The 17,678-nt window shown below is 36.2% G+C and overlaps 1 protein-coding gene across 1 annotated transcript; it reads right to left on the bottom strand.

Annotated features, from left to right (window-relative positions):
* Positions 1-669: 669 nt before the first annotated feature.
* Positions 670-15,235, bottom strand: adsl (adenylosuccinate lyase). Its single transcript, XM_081352880.1, has 13 exons — positions 14,773-15,235; positions 8,363-8,566; positions 8,137-8,181; positions 7,709-7,788; positions 7,208-7,379; positions 3,252-3,298; positions 3,028-3,118; positions 2,832-2,901; positions 2,604-2,751; positions 2,368-2,458; positions 1,318-1,407; positions 961-1,137; positions 670-829 (listed from the first exon to the last, which is right to left on the bottom strand). The coding sequence occupies exons 1-13, from the start codon at positions 14,917-14,919 to the stop codon at positions 743-745; spliced, it is 1,449 nt and encodes a 482-aa protein (XP_081209006.1). The 5' UTR covers positions 14,920-15,235; the 3' UTR covers positions 670-742.
* Between the last annotated feature and the right edge of the window lie 2,443 nt (positions 15,236-17,678).

The following is a 17,678-nucleotide window of genomic DNA, read 5'->3' as shown; positions in this document are numbered from 1 at the left end:
AACTTTTTACACCCACGGTTAGAATAGCAAGAGACACAATATCACTTACACATAAGTGAATAATCTGTTGGTGTCCTCCCTCATTAGTTTTATTATACAGCCAGTTAAGCTATTGGTAAAGGAAACCTTTAAACATCTAAATAGTGCCATTTTACTTAAAACCATGTGTATATGCTTAACTAGTTCATAGACAGGAACATAAAAATACCTTTTTTTCCAATACTTTAGGACTTATTATTTAGGGTCCAATTCTCACTATTAACTAGCTGCTTATTAGCATGCATATCACTAGGATATTGGCTGTTTATTAGTACTTATAAAGCACATATTAATGCCTTATTCTGCAAGACCATAATCCACATCCCTAATCCTAACCAATACCTAAACTTGAAACTCAAAAGTCATAGTCAATACTAACTAATATAGTGAGATTTGGACATTAATCTAAAGTGAGACCTTACGACCAACTAGTTACATTCTGCCTTAAGAACAAATGGTGCGACCGAATAAAGTACAGAGTTTGTTACAAACTAGCTAGTAGTTACTAAGTCTCTAGAGTGGACTTAACGTTCCAATTTAAGAAAGAACTTACGAATGGCTGGTGCAACCACCCCTACCCTGGAGATTGAGAACTAAATGTTGTCAAAATGTCACATAAAAGAGCACACGAAAAGTTAAACAGCTTGACGTTTATTTATTGTCATACAGATGCATCAGTCACAGAGTCGCATGTGTGTGTGTCTTAAAGCTCTAGTTCAATCTTCACGTCCATTTTACATTTGTATGGCTCTAGAACAGGCCTGACCTCCTCAGACAAAAATCTTGTAACCTGTGAAAGAGAGGGAGCGATTGGAAGGGTATTACAGCCTACCTCATGATTAAAACATTATGTTAATCATGTGATAAATATTAATAGGACAGCAGTAGATGTACAGGTGTGTCTAGGCTGCATGCGTGTACCTGTTGTGGGGCTCGGCCGATAAAGGTTTTGGGATCCAGAACGCTGTCCAGCTGTCCGAGTATGGGGGTGAAATATGGATCAGCCTGAACCCGAGCCAGTAGGTCATTATCTCCCCCTTCCTGTTTGACCACGGCCGCAGCTTGCTGGGACAGAACACGGATCTTCTCATGGCAGTCCTGAGTGTGTTTTCAGTACAGACATGTTAGTCAATGCTGGGCACTGTAAACATCTGCTGTGCTCACAGAAACAATATTTACAGCAAGTCAAGTATTCAAACATCTTGGGGTTGATTTGCCAAAGCAAATTTATTTACAAGACAAGATTGCTCTCATTCATTAATCGCTGATTGTTCTGACCTGTCTGTTTCCTCCAGCCTTCACCATGGCCATGATGATGTTTTCAGTAGCCATGAAGGGCAGCTCATGACGGATGTGCCGCTCGATCACCTATAAAAGAGAAAGAGAGAATGATTAAAGGGGTCATGAACTGCATTGTTTTTTTATGTATAATGTTCTCTAAGATTCCCTCATAATGTTATCAAGATTTTTAGATAAAAAACATCTTTATAGCCTATAAGTAATAGGCTATTTTCATTCCTGTTTTTTACCCTCTCTTTAAAACATGCTGCCGCGTTCAAGACTTGGAAGTAAACGCTCACTTCTATTATTGGGTAACAGTTTTGCATATTCAAATATTTTTTCAATGTCCCCACCATTACACATGTGCAACTGTTTTGAAAACTTCCGATGTTGAAAAATGGCAACCAGTAAAATTCAGCCATACATGTTCGAGGCTTCGAGCCAGAGTCTACACCTCAAAGACAGCGTGCCAATTGCTCACATTTATTTGTTTATTCCTTATGTATTTGTGAGGTTGTGAGTCAAAATATAAGTCAAATAGATCAATAAGTAAGATCAAATAAGTCAAAAGATCAAGAAAATCTTATTTCTCAATTCATGACCCCTGTAAACAGTACAGCTGTCAATTTTATGTGATAATTATCTATAATAAACTGTCTAATGTAAAGATTTTTAATTATCTTCATTTGGGGCTTTACTCATCAACTATTGTTATATGGTTTAAATATCATTAATAAATACATTGATATAGAAAATGTTTCTTGAGCAGAAAACCTGCATATTAGAATGATTAAAAGGATCATGTGACTGAAGAAGACTGGAGTAATGATTCTAAAATACAGATTTGACATCACAGGAATAAATTACACATTAAAGTATTAAAATGGAAAAAAAGTTATTTTAAATTGTAATAATATTTCACAATGTTACTGTTTTTACTGTATTTTAGATTTGCTTTAGTGAACATAAAGGACTACTTTCAAAAACAAACAAAAAACTAAATCTTAAATCTTTTGAACGCATTTTGTTGCACACACACACACACACCTTAGGATACACCACCAGCCCTTCAGTGATGTTCTGCAGAGTGCTGAGGATGATGTCAGCTGTGAGGAAGGACTCAGGCAATGAGATCCTCCTAAATAAGCACAAAAAATATATATATATATATATATATTGAGACAGGATGTTGGTGAAAGAAAGAGCCTAAAGTTTCATCTTCACAAAGCCAAAATGGTGCAATGCCACATCATATGGTCAGACAACAGATGTCATAACAGTGCCTGTTAGCGCTGTCGTCCAGGGTTCTTTCCAGCCACTGCACTGATGCGGTCTGCAGAGGGTCTGACACCAGCGCCATCAGGTGGCGAGCAAGACTACAGCAGCGCTCAGCACGCATGGGGTTTCTCTTGTACGGCATGGCACTGGAACCTACAAACAGAGGAAACCATGACAGATCAGAGATTGATTTAAAATGTGATCAAAATCCCCTGTCTCACATACAAACTCACCAATCTGCTCCTTCTCAAACGGCTCCTCGATCTCTTTCAGATTAGCCAAAAGACGAATATCAGTGCAAATCTACAGCAAAAACAGGTTGTTCTAATCAAACAAATATTGTCTGTTGCTTTTCTGTGACTATTGTAGATTGTTAAAGCAGCTAATTTATTCATAGTTCATAAAGCTGTTCTGATATTCATGTCTGACCTTGTGTACCGAGGCTCCGAGGCTGGCCAGCACACAGAGCGAGTCGACATCCACCTTACGACTGTACGTCTGACCCGTCACCAAGTATGATCTAGACAAATAGAGAACTCAATAACCATGTGCACACAAAAACATGCCCACTGTAAGTCTCCAGCCAACAACATTTAAGCGATTAGAAGCATTTATTAAACAACGAAAGCAGAAATGAAATAGCCTGAGCATACTTTTTAAATCCAGCCATCTCAGTGACCTTCCTATCCAACTCCTCCACCTAAGAGAGAAAACAGTCAAAAGTCAGCTCAACCATAGAATATACTAGAGCTGAGACGATACACCTTTCCGATAATATCACGATTTTGCTGTTCATTTACACGACAACAGCGTTTTGGGGGACTGAAAGCGTAAACTTTTGAAAATGGGTTTCAAAGTGCAAGTTTTTGAAAACTATAGTTATCGTCTCCATATAAACTACAAAAATGTGAATTTGTGAAAACGCTAAAGTCATATGCGCATGCGTATTAAGTGTTCAGTCTTTGGGTTCGTAGTGTTTCTTTATAAAGTGACTTCGCCAACTACTGGCCTGGCATGAATAATACAGCATTTTTAGTCGTTTTCGCGGACCTGTGTGAACAGGGAGCGTTTTGACAACATTGTCGTCTGTACGCGAAAATCGCAAAGAAAAACGTTTCCGTTTTTAGTACATCTTTGTCGTGTAAACGTACCCTAAATGCATTCCCTAAAAGCACAAAAATGTAAGTTTTTTAACATTTAGGTCAAATGTAAGGTCAGTAAGATTTTTTTATATTTATGATAGAAGTCTCTTACGCTCATCAAGGCTGCATGTTTTTGTTAAAAATACAGTGAAAAAAAGTAATATTATAAAATATTATTGCAATTTACAAAAAACTCTTTTCTATGTTAATATATTATTTTGAAATGTAATTTATTTCTGTGATTGTCAAAGCTGTATTTTCAGCATTATTTCTCCAGTCTTCAGTGTCACATGATCCTTCAGAAATAATTTTAATATGCTGATTTTCTGCTCAAGAAACATTTCTTATTATCATAATTATCTTATTATAATGTTGAAAACAGCTTCACTCTTAAATAGTGCTTAATATTTTTGTGAATTTTATTCATGAGTTAAAATAACATTTATTTCAAATCTGTTTTTTTTTTTTCCTCTAATAATGCTGAAGTCTTTACTGTCACTTTCACTTAAAGGGTTAGTTCACCCAAAAACGAAAATTCTGTCAGTAATTACTCAGCCTCATGTTGTTCCAACCCCGTAAGACTTTCGTTCATCTTTTGAATGCGTGTTTTCTTTCTTTCGTTCATCTTTTGAATGCATCTTTTCTTAATTTGAACACAAATTAAGATATTTTTGATGAGATCTGAGAGCTGAATCACTCCTCCTGAAGGCTTATGGACACTATAACTTGCTGGCCCAGAAAATGTATTAAAGACATCGTTAACCCTCTGGGGTCTGAGGGGTTTTTGGGGTCCTTGAGATGTTCTGACATGCCCTGACATTTGTGCTTTTTTCAGTTGCTTATAAACATATTAATGGCAAAGGTGTAAATTCACTCTATTTAGCACAAACAGGGCTACCATAATATATGAACAACTTGCATGTACATGTTTGTATTTTTGATAGAATAATGTTTATGCATGGTTTTTTCAAAAACAAAAAACTAAAGTTTCTGAAATAAGGCCATAAAACACATTCTAAATATATGTAAATAAGACTTTTGACAAATGGATGACGTTGCCTAGAATTTTTTCTTCAAAATTATGTGAAAATCATCCTGCCTAATCATTCACATAACACAATACATTGATTTAAATCTTGTAAAACACTTTTTGTTTGGAAAGGCCATATGCGGGTGGGCGTGATTCACACCTGTGGAGTCAATGGGGCCCGCATAATGAGGCTGCATACGTAATGAGCCTTTCATTCAGGTGTGTGAATGAGCCACAAAAATGCAAGGACAATATATAACTGGTTTGTTGTTTTTTTCCACAAATTTTGCTTGCAAATTGTACAATATTCAAGGTAAACATTTCTAGTAATTGTGCAGTTAATTGTTCTCATACTGTATTTTCAGATTTGGAATATATTCTCTTCCCAAATGTGTCACTAATAAAGCATAATAAAATTATTTAAAGAGAAGGCTTATAATGACCTTTTAAGATTTTGTTTACATCTATCCTTATATATATATATTTTTTTTTATATACAATTAAGGTTATACAATTACAACAACATTTAAAATTGTAACAATATTTCCAGTGTAATCTTTCTTTGTATTCGCGATTCATATTAAAACAGTATTTTTGCCAGCTGTAGTAGCTCCACAACAGCGCGCATCTGTGCATTCGTTCGTTCATTCATTCATACACAGAAACGCAATTCATATTTAAACAGTATTTTTGCCAGCTGTAGTAGCTCCACAACAGCACGCATCTGTGCGTTCGTTCGTTCATTCATTCATACACAGAAACGCAATTCATATTTAAACAGTATTTTTGCCAGCTGTAGTAGCTCCACAACAGCACGCATCTTTGCGTTCATTCATTCAAACGCGATTCATATTATTTAAACAGTATTTTTGCCAGCTGTAGTAGCTCCACAACAGCACGCATCTGTGCGTTCATTCATTCAGATTAGAACAAAGCAAACAGAACTGACCTAATTCCTCAGCGGGATCCGTTTGCTCCTCGAAATGATACTTCCAGAACTTCTGAGCTAAATTTTTGCAGGATTATTATCAAGATAGTATTATTCCTCACAGCATCGTAAAGTACATAAGTCTGAAAGTGAACTCGCGGTGTGTTATCCAGCTGATGTGGGCGTTTCACAGGTTTGTTTGGATCGCCTCACATTTGCGTTTGAATAGCGCGCGCTCTCCGTGGGCGGAGCACATTAAAACTTAATTAGCTGAGATGAGAACGACTGACATCTCTCTCTTTGCATACATATTACATAAACTGTGAATATTTGTTTTTCATAAAAATTACTTCATTTAAAAGAAGAAAATTCAAGCTTCATGCCTGTGTGACTGTATGCCTGTTTGACTGAGTATTCGCTGAGTTACAGTTCATTTTCGGACGCGTTTCAGAATTGACTTCACTGACGGAGAGTAGGCAGAACTCGCATCATGTTTATTTTTCTTTATTTGGCAAAAAGCACAACACTTTGTTTTTATTATGAGCATACACAAAAAAAATACACACTAAACAGGATCGATTGATGTATAACAAGCATATAAGATAAAAATTATTATTATTATTTTTTTTTTTTTTGCACTCATACGAAAAAAAACGAGCCTATCGCGCCGGCGCGACAGCCGACCTCAGGGGGTTAATATAGTCCAAGTGACTCCAGTGGCTCAATCTTAAGTTTATAAAGCGACTAGAATACTTTTTGTGCCAAAAACAAAACAAAAATAATGACTTTATTCCACTTTTCATTTCCTTCTCTCTGGGCCTCGAGTCTTTTCACGTAGTGTTTATGCGTAGCGCGTCTGTGTTGCACGTCACCACGCATCACACACATGACCAGCATCGCCCAATAGTGAGCCTACGTGGTGACGTGCAACACAGACGCGCTACGCTTAAACACTACGTAAACTAACTCGAGGCACAGAGAGAGAATGAAATGAATAGTGGAATAAAGTCGTTATTTTTGTTTGTTTTTGCGCACAAAAAGTATTCTCGTCGCTTTATAAACTTAAGATTGAGCCACTGGAGTCACTTGGACTATATTAACGATGTCTTTAATACATTTTCTGGGCCAGCAAGTCAAAGTGTCCATAAGCCTGTGAAGGAGTGATCCAGCTCTCAGATTGCATCACAAATATCTTAATTTGTGTTCCGAAGATGAACGAAAGTCTTACGGGGCTGGAAAAACATGAGAGTGAGTAATTACTGACAGAATTTTCATTTTTGGGTGAACTAACCCTTTAATTTCATGCATCCTTGCTGAATAAAAGTATTGATTTATTTATAAAAAATAAAAATAAAAAGATTTAAAAATCATACTGACCACAAACTTTTGAAAGGTAGTGTGTATAGTATGTATGCTGGAGACAAAGTGCACACTGCTAGGTATAAAGCAAGCCAGTGTTAAGGTATAAAAATCAGATTCAGCTGTTGATTTTCATGCAGCCGCATTCACCTTCTCATGATCCCCCTGGAAGAGCTGCAGGAAGCTGGCCTGAGTGCCTGTGGTTCCTTTGACGCCCCGGAAGCGCAGGTCCTCTCTTGCACGCTGAAGATTACGCATGTCCATGACCAGATCCTGCAGCCACAGACACGCACGCTTCCCGACAGTAGTCAGCTGAGCAGGTCTGAGAAAAAGATGGGGACGAGGAGAGGGGAAATAAACCCACAACCAGTTTAGTATTGTTGTATTAAATGAAGAAAAGATGAAAGGAAGGAATATGAAAAATAAGAGATTTGAAGAAAATGAATAATGCTGTATGGGTTAAAAAATTAGTGAATTCTGATAAGATGTGTCAAAGATTAGATGGACAGATCATAAATGAATAGACGATGGGGAGGAAGAAAGGAAAACGGTAGAAACAATTAATTTTACATGCACACTTTAAACATGCTCTAATATCTAAATACTTATTTGAGAGGTTTAGTACATGCACTGAACCCTGAATTTACTCACTGATAGTGGGTGAAGCCTAAAGTCGGCTGGTCAGCATATTTCTCTGCAAAGTTAGCCAGCCTGTCTATGACACGAGCCAACTATAGAAGAGAGAATGTTTGAAAGCAAACACTTTACTGCAGTAGATGGAAATTATGGCCAATTTTTTTTTCACATTTAAAATTTGCATGATTAAGGCATTTTATTACTGCATTTAATTAACATTTTAAGCATTAAGTAAATAACATACATTTATTTGCCAATTTGACAAGTGATTTATTGTTTATGCTACATTTCTTAAATGAATTAGACCATTTTACACTATTTATTTGTCAAAATAATTGAATACAGTACATTGATCATTGATTTCTTAATTTTATATTTAAATGGAACTAAGAATCTTAATAAGCATCAGTTGTCATAAGCTGGAAAATATCAGAAAGTCAAACCTTGGGAAGCAGAATGTCAAATCCATCACGCAGCATTATCAGATCCTACAGATAAAGCATACACACATTTCAATAAGACCATTTTAAAATAATATACTGACTTTAGAACAACATGCTTTTTCTTAGAAGGATTTTGCATGGTTTGCATGGATTTTGCATTCAGCAGCACTTCCACTGAGTCCAATTAATAGGAACAGATAGTGGTGTGATAATATTTTTGCCTCACCGTGTTGTCTCCCACATAACAGGAAGTGGCGCCCAAGTGGATGATGGGAGCAGCAGTGGGACAGCAATGAGCGAACGTGTGCACATGAGCCATGACATCATGCCTCAACTTCCTCTCTTCCTCTGCAGCCATAACGAAATCAATGTCGTCCGCGTGAGACTCCATCTCACTCACCTGGGCATCGGTTATGGGGAGACCCAACGCCTGCAGACAGAATATTAGAGCGATAAAGAAATGTATTAAAAATAGATTGCATTTTCACGCATTTAACATTCCCATTGTAATTCAAGCACCAAGTTGCAATATGTAGAAGCTTGTTAGTAGTAGCTTATGTTTTTTTAACATTTGAGGTATGACTGTATGTACTTTATGTTGTAGATAGAACAAGTATCATGAAAGTCACAAAACCCATTAGAACTTTTACAGGGCTTGAAAATTATTTCTTTATTTTATTCTGTGTTGCAGGACTACAATCTGAACAGCTCCATTCACAATAAAGCTTATTGTTAACAATGTTAAAGAAGCACAATATACCAAATATCATATTGGTTATCAGCCAATTTCAGAGATTTTTTCATAATTAATTAATGTTAATTATTAATGCATTGCATTCCCATTTCTATTGTATTTATCATTGACTATATTTATCATATTCTCTTGGTCATTTTTTAGCAAATCTTACAATGAATATCCATTTTTCATATGGCTCATTTTAAATGTTGTCATATCTAACTTCACTTGTAGCATTTTAAAAGTTTATTCTATTTATTTAATGCTTTAGTTCATTTATTATAAAATGATCATAAATATACATTTCTAAGTAATTATTTGCTAATTACATCCAGAGGTGGACAGTAACAAAGTACATTTACTTGTACTTAAGTACACTTTTTGAATATCTGTACTTTACTTGAGTATTATTTTTTCTGGAAAATTTTTACTTTAACTTCACTACAAATCTGTCAAGGTCCTTGAGTAGAAAGTAGTAACGTCAGTCAGGAGATGATTTTGATTGCAGGGGTTGCATTTTGATTGAAAATGAAAGTCGGATTGACGTCAGAAACCGACTGATGTTGGTTTCTGACGTCAACCCGATTCTCGTTTCCAACCACAATACAACGTCTGTCCAACGTTGGAGATTAATGTCATATTATTTTGATAATATATTTGTATTTATTCATAAAAAGAAAAAATAGTTTTCTGAATAAAAAAAATTCATAGGACTCTTTTATTCTTAAACAGTTTGATAAATTATTAATATTAAAAATAAGTTGTTGATCTGATTCATTATCAATTATTGAATTTAGTTGATTAGACAAGTTTTATTTTAAATTGTAATAAACAAAACCAAATGGTTTTCGAATTTGTTATAATAAAAGCATTTGTTCAACCAAAAAAACTGTTTTCATTCATTTACTTTTACTTGAGTAGATATTTAGACCTGTAATTTGACTTGTACTTAAAGGAGAACTCCGGTCAATTTTAACATTGAGCTCATTTTTTTGTACATTTGGAGTGCTGTCAATACAGAGAACAACGACAAAAATCGGTGTTGCCTACACCGAGTTATTCTATTTTTAAAATTTGCACCCTGTTGACTCCAAAGTAATCGATTGCCGAGTTCACGAGCGTGATCATAGGTAACTAAACCTATGCGCGTGAACTCGGCAATCGATTACTTTGGACTTCAACCGAAAACAGGATGTAAACACAGGTATTTGCGCTGGCTTAAATAACATCATTTTTATACATATCTTTCACATCTACTGCAGTCAGATCCACTCGTGTCGTGTTCACTCAGAAGGAATCACTCACATTTTCTGTGCACTTGTAATGACACATCAAGGATGTTAAGAGGCTAAAAGCAGGTTTAAACATTGCCCCATTGAAGTCAACAGGGTGCAAATTTTAAAAATAGAATAACTCGGTGTAGGCAACACAGATTTTTGTCGTTGTTCTCTGTATTGACAGCACTCCAAATGTATAAAAAAATGAGCTCAATGTTAAAATTGACCGGAGTTCTCCTTTAAGTAAAATTTCATTGAAGTAATACTACTTTTACTTGAGTAGAATATTTTAGTACTTTTTCCACCTCTGGTGGTAGCCTACCATGGTACACTGATGGTATTAAATAGTAATATCATTGCACATTATTTAATATATACCATAGTACTGAAATTTTTGTAGGCTACCCTGCTATAAGGCATTTTCAGGAGTATTATCATTGTACATGAACAGAACAAAAATTGCACCTTGGAACTTCTTGTAAGTAGTGGTTATAGCATGGCTGGTGATTGTATTAATACCATGGTAGTTTGACATTTACCATGATACTGAATCCCTACTATAATTATGTTCCATGGTATTTGGTGGTACTATGGTAAAAGTCCAAAAAGCAAAACATTACTATGTGTCTAAAACCATTGTAGTGCCATGTAATTTGATGTAGTAGTGTGTTTTGTATGCAGTACATAAAACTTATACCTCTGTTTTAACTGTCATGTCTAGCTCCGTATATGTCAGGTTAAAGGTCACTGAATCTCTCAAAACATAAGCTCACAGTAACTCAGCAGTTTAGATGATAGTGTAAGAAACAGTATTAGAAGAGAACTCTCAAATTCAGATATTCAGTTTGCTGAGATTAACAATAGTTGAATTGATAAGAAATCAAATTATTGACTGTTGACCGATGGACTTTGCTGGTTTAGCTGACATGGGAAGGCTTGCATATTGGTTGTTTCTTTGAAGTGTGTATAGAAATCAATAACTAAGATTTTGTGATCGCCCATCCAGTCACCAATAAATCTCCAAGTAAATGCCGCAGTCTGTTCAATTAGCACTGGGCAATGTTAACTGAACACAGTCATCTGGTCACATGGTGGTCATTCTCTGACCCGATGATGAGACAGAAAGGTTTCTGTTTGCTGCTCTGGAAGTAAAGTCACGCTGCAGAGCTTTAATAATCCAGTCCTTGGGACGCACAGTTCTAGACGAAGCCCTGGGAAAGATTGTACAAGTGCGTGTTTCCAAAATAACTAATGTAAATGTCAGGGTAACAGGAGAGTGACTTATGTGGGTTGACCTTTACCCTCTCTCTGTGTATTGCTAATGATGAAACAAATATGCTGATAAAATGTGTTACAGCAAAATTATATGAGGATGCAACAATATTGCAATTCTGGCCGGTGAAAACACCTTGAGGTTGAGTATTACACGAAGCGGCGCAGCTCATTCCCACAGAGACACGCAGATAGGCATGTGCCGGTATTCGGTAATGCGATAAATCGCGGTAATGAAAATGCACGATATTGTTATCGTGGGCACTTCAAAATACCGTGAAAAATAATAGATCAGAATTTATATTTATAGAACGCGTATTAGCTTATTTTCCATCAACCGCTTAAACAAACACTGCGTATGCTGCGCGAAACACGTGCGCGCTCTGATGTAAACAATCCCCACATGTATTAGCACTGTGTGCATGCGGCGCAGTGCGCACTCTAGTCTAATGTAAACAACCCTCACATGGAGAAGAAGCATGGCGGAAGGAGGCACGCTGCCGACGATTTATCCCCCTTCTAAAAGCAGAGCTGTCAATACGCATTCAGCGTGAGACTCACGCAATTTACACTTTTCAAACGCTCTCGCGCCACATGCAGTTTCTCACGCAGAGAAAAATCGCGGAGCAAAGAGGACACGGAGACCGACAGACTAGACAGAGCAGGTTATTATGGTATGAAAACAATTCTCAGCTCTCAGCTCTCATGTTCTGTCCATTTTATTACGAAATTCAGACAATAAATACTGTTTTGGTGCTTGTAAATGTGACTTGACAGATCACTGTAGCGCCTCAGTTCAAGCGATCATCTGTTACTTTTTATTTAAAGTTACAGTAGGCTACAACTTACCGAAAGGTATGCCTCATACATAATATCGATCATTCAGTGTTTTTCAACCACGGAAAGAGGTTAATAAAACTGCAGGTGAACAATTATGTCACAGAACGTTACATTTACCTCAGGAAAGCCATTTAATGACCAACACGTTAGTTGACTAGACAAAAATAGCTATAGAGAGGAGTATTTTGCACAATATGTGCACTATATTACATTTGTATTATATTTTTACTTGTGTCATAATTGTTATTACAATGAAAACCAAATTATATTTAATTTAATTAGTTAATTTTTAACCTTTAATAATACCAGCTGACAGGGCTCTCTGTATGTTTAAAGCATTATGTGAGATATATTTTTTCTTGAGAAAAATTAACGTCTATCTACTGTAGCCTACCTAATATTTATCCAAAAAGTCAATACTGAATCAAGATTGAAATCAAATCCCAAGAATTGAAAGCGTGAAAATTGTGTAAAATTCTATTTAGTTACCAAATGTTTTGACAATCACTATTGTAATGTTTTTATTAAAAAACTATTAGTAGTTTTTTTTCTACATCCCCCCCACCAATCCATTCATTTCTCTTGAGCAATTAAAATATCGTGATAATACCGTATACCGTGGTAAAAACTCAATCAATTAATCGCAGCATGAAAAGTTGATACCGGCACATGCCTACACGCAGATCAAGCGAGTAACGTTATATAACAGTCTTTTTGTGCTTTAATATTCACAGACCATGTCGCGATGTGATTTAGTGCACAGCTCCACTTTCGATTTATTTATCCATCCATCAGTTTGCGTCTTTCACGTGACATCTACGTTAAAGGGTTAGTTCACCCAAAAATTAAAATTCTGTCAGTAATTACTCACCCTCATGTTGTTCCAACCGCGTAAGACCTTCGTTCATCTTCGGAACACAAATTAAGATATTTTTGATGAAATCTGAGCCATGTTTCACTCCTCCATAGGCTTCTATGTGACCGAAACTTGCTGGCCCAGAAAAGTTATTAAAGAGATCGTTAATATAGTCCAAGTGACTCCAGTGGCTCAATCTTAAGTATATCAAGCGACGAGAATACTTTCTGTGCGCAAAAACAAATAAAAATAACGACTTTATTCCACTTTTCATTTCCTTCTCTCTGGGCCTCTAGTTGGTTCGCGTAGTCTTTTTGCGCACAATGCGTAGCGCGTCTGTGTTACACGTCACCACGTAGGCTCACTATTGGCCGACGCCGGTCATGTGTGTGTTGCGTGATGACGTGCAACACAGACGCGCAGCGCAAAAACACTACGAGGCCCAGAGAGAAGGAAATGAAAAGTGGAATAAAGTCGTTATTTTTGTTTGTTTTTGCGCACAAAAAGTATTCTCGTCGCATGATAAACTTAATGTAGTGCCACTGTAGTTACTTGGACTATTTTAACGATGTTTTAATAACTATTCTGGGCCGGTGAGTTTCGGTCACACTGGAAGCCTATGGAGGAGTCAAAATTCAGTCAGATTTCATCAAAAATATCTTAATTTGTGTTCCGAAGATGAACGAAAGACTTACATGGTTGGAACAACATGAGGGTGAGTAATTACTGACAGAATTTTCATTTTTGGGTGAACTAACCCTTTAAGGTCCTTGCACAATGAGTCCGAAATTTTCGCATGTTAAAAATTAAATACGACCTAACGTCTTGATTTTCTGCGTTTTTCGTGTCCGTAAGCAAGCATTTTCAATGGTGTTTTGACAGTTCATAGCCACCGAATGACGAATACGAAAAAAAGCATACGAAAATTTGACTCAGTGTGCAAGTAGCCTACCTATACGGTACTGTACATTCAATGTGCATAACTGGATTCTGGTGTTGTATGCGTTTCCTCTTTTTTCAGCCACTTTGCATCCACATTTTTTGCAAATTGTATATCTATCCTCGAGGACAACAACGCGCGGTAGTTACTGTACATCAAAATATTGCCCATAATTGGTTCGCTTTCCACGGTGTTGCATCAATTTTTTTCTTTTGCACATTTGTTCTCCCGCCCTTTAAGTAGTTTCCGGAGCGTTTTTTAGTTAATTTTTTTTCTCAGTAATGGATATGATTTAAAATGTAGCTTAAGTAAAACGTACTTCAGTAAAAATAAAATTACAAATTATAAAAACTACTTAAAAAAGCGGAAGTGCGCAAAAAAAAACTCAATTAAGTTACAATTAACGCGAGTTAGTGTAACTTAATTCGTTACTTTCCGCCTCTAGCTACCACCACAGTAAGTTACTTCTTTGTATAGGGAAGTTTGTCAGCCTGGTCCATTTTTAAAACATTAAATATTATTACAGCACAGCTCATGTCCAAACTTTCAAACTATTTTTAGACTAAGAAAGTTGGCAACTTGAGATCTCCACTCACTCACTCAAGGTCAAAAACTCAAGACAGTATCACACACACTTGGCATTCAGAGGATCACAACAAAATTATCAGTAACGTTAGACAGTCTGTAGAAATACACGTAAGAGAAATATCCAGACCTTCTCAGCCTTAGCGAGAAAAATCCACAGTTTTCTCCATGTGGTGAATTTTTTCCTGTCGCTGAAGTTATAGGCCATCTCTTTGCTGGCGTACCGCGACACCAGCGGAGAGCGGTATTTCATGAACTCGTCCCCGGATCCCTCCATCCCAGTAGCGGATCAGTGAAGCGCCCCGTGCCGCGAACACAAGACTGTGTGAAGATGAGCTCTGTTGCAACTTGTGTCCAAGAGGCGTGATTTTTTTTCCCAAACCACTTCAGCGGAAATCCCGCCCTGCAGCCTATTTAATTGGTTCAGGTTACAGTGACTGGTAGGTTTAGGGATCAGTGTTTGGTGTAGGCAATCTGTGACGGGTAGGTTTAGGGATCAGTGATTGGTGTAGGGCAATCAGGGCGGGATTTCCGCTGAAGTGGTTTGGGAAAAAAAATCACGCGTCCAAGAGGAGACTTACAGGGTTTACGACAGTTGTCATAGCTCGGCGGCACAGAGCGGCACAGTGGACTTCTTCTTCTTTCAGTTTAATGGCGGATCGCACACCAGCATTTATAGGTGCATACCGCCACCCCACTGTACAGGAGTGTGTAATATCAGGGGTTTGCATTCTTCAGGTCAAGAACGAAAAAAAAAAAAATAATAATAATTATAATAATAATTGTTATACATATATATACACACACACATATATAGCCTACACACACACACACACACACACACACACACACATATATATATATATATATATATATACACATACACATACACATACACTCCCAGCTATATACATATATACACACACATATACACATACATGCAGATATACATACTCGTATATAGAAAAGAAACTAACTCAAAATAACTATACCTAACCTATATAATGTGATCTAATCCTGAATTTCTTAAAAAGAGAAAGAGAGGCTCCTAATGAGATCAATCTAAAATCCTTCCTAAAATCCCTTCCAAATTCCATCCACGTTCTAATCCGTACATCTTGTCACATAAAATGATCCTCTCAGAACTATAAATATTACACCACAAAATAACATGCTCAACATTTTCTGGTACATTACAACTGTCACATTTCTCAGAAACGCATTTTGTCATTAAATACAAAGTTGACTTTAATCCAGCGTTTCCAAGTCTAGCCTTGCAAGAGCCAATTCCTCTTTTCTACACCTCCCTTTATATGTTTTCACCGTGATTGATTTTTGTATGTTATAAAAGTGTCTTCCTTTGTTATCTGAGTCCCACTTCTTCTGCCACAAATCCCTCACTACCTTTTTGATCAATGATTTGGCCTCACCTTTTCCAAATGGAACTTTCATAATTTCATTCTTGTTTAATTTTTAACGCTCTCTTTGCAATCTCATCTGCCTTCTCATTTCCCTCTACACCAGCAGGAGCCCAACAAAACTGTACATCAGTTCCAACTCTTTGTATTGTCAACAGTGTTGTAAATATTTCCAACAATAAATCATCTCTAGAGGTTTCTTTTGAGTTTAAGCTATTAAGAGCTGCAGCAGAGTCTGAAAAAATTACAACTCTCTCCGGCCTCACCTCTTCTATCCATTGTAATCCTAGGATTATGGCAATAATTTCAGCAGTAAAGTATAGATACTCCATCATTAATTAATTTGCATAATACAACATTAAACTCCGGTATACTCCTGCTACATGCTCACTCTTTGGGTCTTTAAATCCGTCAGTAAATATTGTCATGTAATTATAATAATTCATTTCCACATGAACCAAATATCCAATATTATCCACATTCCTTTCAGACCATGCTCTCTTCTGTTCTATAAGATGAAAGTCCATCTTGGGCACTGGGAATATCCATGGAGAAACATTACCCCATATTTACAGTGTTTGGTCCATACTCAACCCTGTTTAGTCCATATTCCTCAGAAATATTCCAACCAAATCCTTTACATTTTCTTTGTTGTGCATATTCACAACAATCACTTAGCACCTTTATAGCGGGCTGTTCCTCTCCAGATCCTTTTAGCTTTACCCAATATGCCAATGACAACTTTGAACGTCTTAAATATAGCCATCTTAAATACTGATTCTTAAGGCTCTGAACTGAATTTAACAAGTTTTTCCAAAATACTTTTAGCTGCTGCTCCATATACCATACACCCATAATCAAGACACGACCGTATTAAAGCCCTATAAATATCCATAAGTGATCATTTGTCTGCTCCCCATTCATACCCAGTAATTGATCTCATTAGGGTTATTACATTTTTACATTTAGTTTCAATCTGATTAATATGATTCCTCCATATACATTTCTCATCAAACCATAGCCCTAAGAATTTGAGATTTGTTACCCTTTCCATGCTTTGACCATAATTTAAGCTACTCTATCTGTCCTTTTCTTTCTAGTAAAAAGCATGAAGCATGACTTTTCAATTGACATTTTAAATCCCATTATACGACCATCTTTCAATATTCAATATAGCATTCTGTATACTATTAGTCACATGTTTAGTATTTTTCCCCCTTTTCCATATAGTCCCACCATTGCATAAAGTGATGATCCAATGTCTTTACCAACATTCATAAAAATATAATTTATCATAATATTAAACAGGATCGGGCTAATAACACAGTGGACTTTTGACGCCATCTAGTGTTTCTAGTTTAAGGTTTTTAATTCATTTGAAAAATTAATAAACAAAATATATTTTTTTTAAACTAAGACTGAAATAAATGCTATATGTGTGTATATATATATATATATATATATATATATATATATATATATATATATATATATATATATATATATATATATATTACCATAACATATTTATGTTCAATATGTGTAACTAAATAAATATTACACAAAAGCTATAATGAAATTGGATATACAGTATCATCTCAAGCAAGGCTCTTTGATA

The sequence above is a fragment of the Scardinius erythrophthalmus genome (assembly GCF_964197995.2).
Source record: "Scardinius erythrophthalmus genome assembly, chromosome: 1".
Classification (NCBI taxonomy): Eukaryota; Metazoa; Chordata; class Actinopteri; order Cypriniformes; family Leuciscidae; genus Scardinius; species Scardinius erythrophthalmus.
The sequence above is the reverse complement of the archived record's forward strand: the minus strand, read 5'-3'. Positions and strand labels throughout refer to the sequence as shown.

Coding starts and splice junctions, on each gene's coding strand:
- adsl (XM_081352880.1), bottom strand. CDS start 14,919: ATGGAGGGATCCGGGGACGAGTTCATGAAATACCGCTCTCCGCTGGTG. Junction 8,567..14,772: donor TTCTCGCTAAGGCTGAGAAG/GTCTGGATATTT, acceptor TTCTGTCTGCAG/GCGTTGGGTCTCCCCATAAC. Junction 3,119..3,251: donor GAGATGGCTGGATTTAAAAA/GTATGCTCAGGC, acceptor CTATTTGTCTAG/ATCATACTTGGTGACGGGTC.